This window comes from Melampsora larici-populina (assembly GCF_000204055.1).
Source record: "Melampsora larici-populina 98AG31 unplaced genomic scaffold MELLAscaffold_56, whole genome shotgun sequence".
Classification (NCBI taxonomy): Eukaryota; Fungi; Basidiomycota; class Pucciniomycetes; order Pucciniales; family Melampsoraceae; genus Melampsora; species Melampsora laricis-populina.
The window spans coordinates 12,753-13,947 of NW_006768820.1; the positions used below are offsets into that span (position 1 = coordinate 12,753).

Below are 1,195 nucleotides of genomic sequence, written 5' to 3' on the forward strand. Positions count from 1 at the left end.
CCCGGACGCCGGACTGTATGTAGAGAAGTACGAGAAGCTCGCGCAAGAAAGAGCAGGACAGACTGGCGAGTGGTCCTTTGGAAACACCAATCCGTACGCAGCAGGCGGAAGATATGAACACTGTGATCCTATAACAGGCAGCTGGAACGATGTGGACAACCATTGAAACAGTAAGAGAAGAAGCGTCACATCTCAGAGCTCATCACGTCAAAACTCATCACACCATCCGTCTCAGCAAAGAGCACCACGTGTAGTCAGAGTACCTAGACTACCAGAAATAATAGAAATGCTACCTCCAGCACAACAAATCCGACCAAATGACAAGAGAGATCAAAGGGGTAGAAATGGAATCCGCAGAGGTAGAGGAGGTGGCTCAATCCATAGAGGTAGAGCAAACCAACCGTAAGTGTTAAAGTACTCCAATTTTTTTTAACACTACAGTTTTTTTCTCGTTGTCTACACAGTCTTCATCTTTCCGTTATATCTCGAAATCACATAGTCAGCATCATCATCTTCCCTTCTTTCATAAGAGCATGATCTGTTTTTCTTGGTCATCGTTATAGCAATCTTCAGTTGTATAATTCGAAGAATGTACAATTCTTTAACAATCAGTCTGATGTAGTTCCCTGATCTAATCCCCAAATTGATTGTATAAGTCTATAGTAGTTAACTTGTAGACAGAATTGTATCATGTAATTGAAATAGAGATTTACAATTGTTTTATGGTTCATTTTCCGCTGCTATAACAGAGAGCTACAAGAGTCGAGTAAGAGGACAAGAAGTACAAAAGAGAAAACATCAACCAAAAAAGCAGCACAGTTAAAAACGGTAGTGCAGAGCCAACAACCAAGCCAAAAAAAAATAACGCATCCTCTATCATAACTTCAGAAAGATGGCCACAAGGCCCGTACTGTAAAATGAATATCAACCTATGGGAGCAAGAACTTCTCAAGAAAGGACTGCTACCCAAATATCAATTTGTCATAGATGGTTTTAAGTACGGTTTTGATCAAGGAATCCCAGATCACCGAATAGAAGGTCTAAAATTCTTCTGTCCACCTAATCATTTGTCAGCACTTGAAGTACAAGAAAAGATTGATTCAAACATAGCAGGAGAGGTGAAAGCAGGGAGAATGTTTGGCCCTTTCACAACCAAAGAACTTCAATCAAAGTTTCAATTCTTCAGATCAAGCCC

At 40.5% G+C, this 1,195-nt stretch overlaps 1 protein-coding gene across 1 annotated transcript in view; it reads left to right on the forward strand.

Moving 5' to 3' along the window:
• The window catches only part of MELLADRAFT_111635 (uncharacterized protein), a gene marked incomplete at both ends in the record, with an annotated part of 2,712 nt that extends 2,082 nt beyond the window's left edge, over positions 1-630 (forward strand). Inside the window, 3 exons of the mRNA XM_007415990.1 lie at positions 24-93; positions 172-402; positions 564-630. Of these exons, the coding sequence (XP_007416052.1) occupies positions 24-93; positions 172-402; positions 564-630 (368 nt within the window). The remainder of the gene's footprint in view (positions 1-23; positions 94-171; positions 403-563) is intronic.
• Positions 631-1,195: the final 565 nt, after the last annotated feature.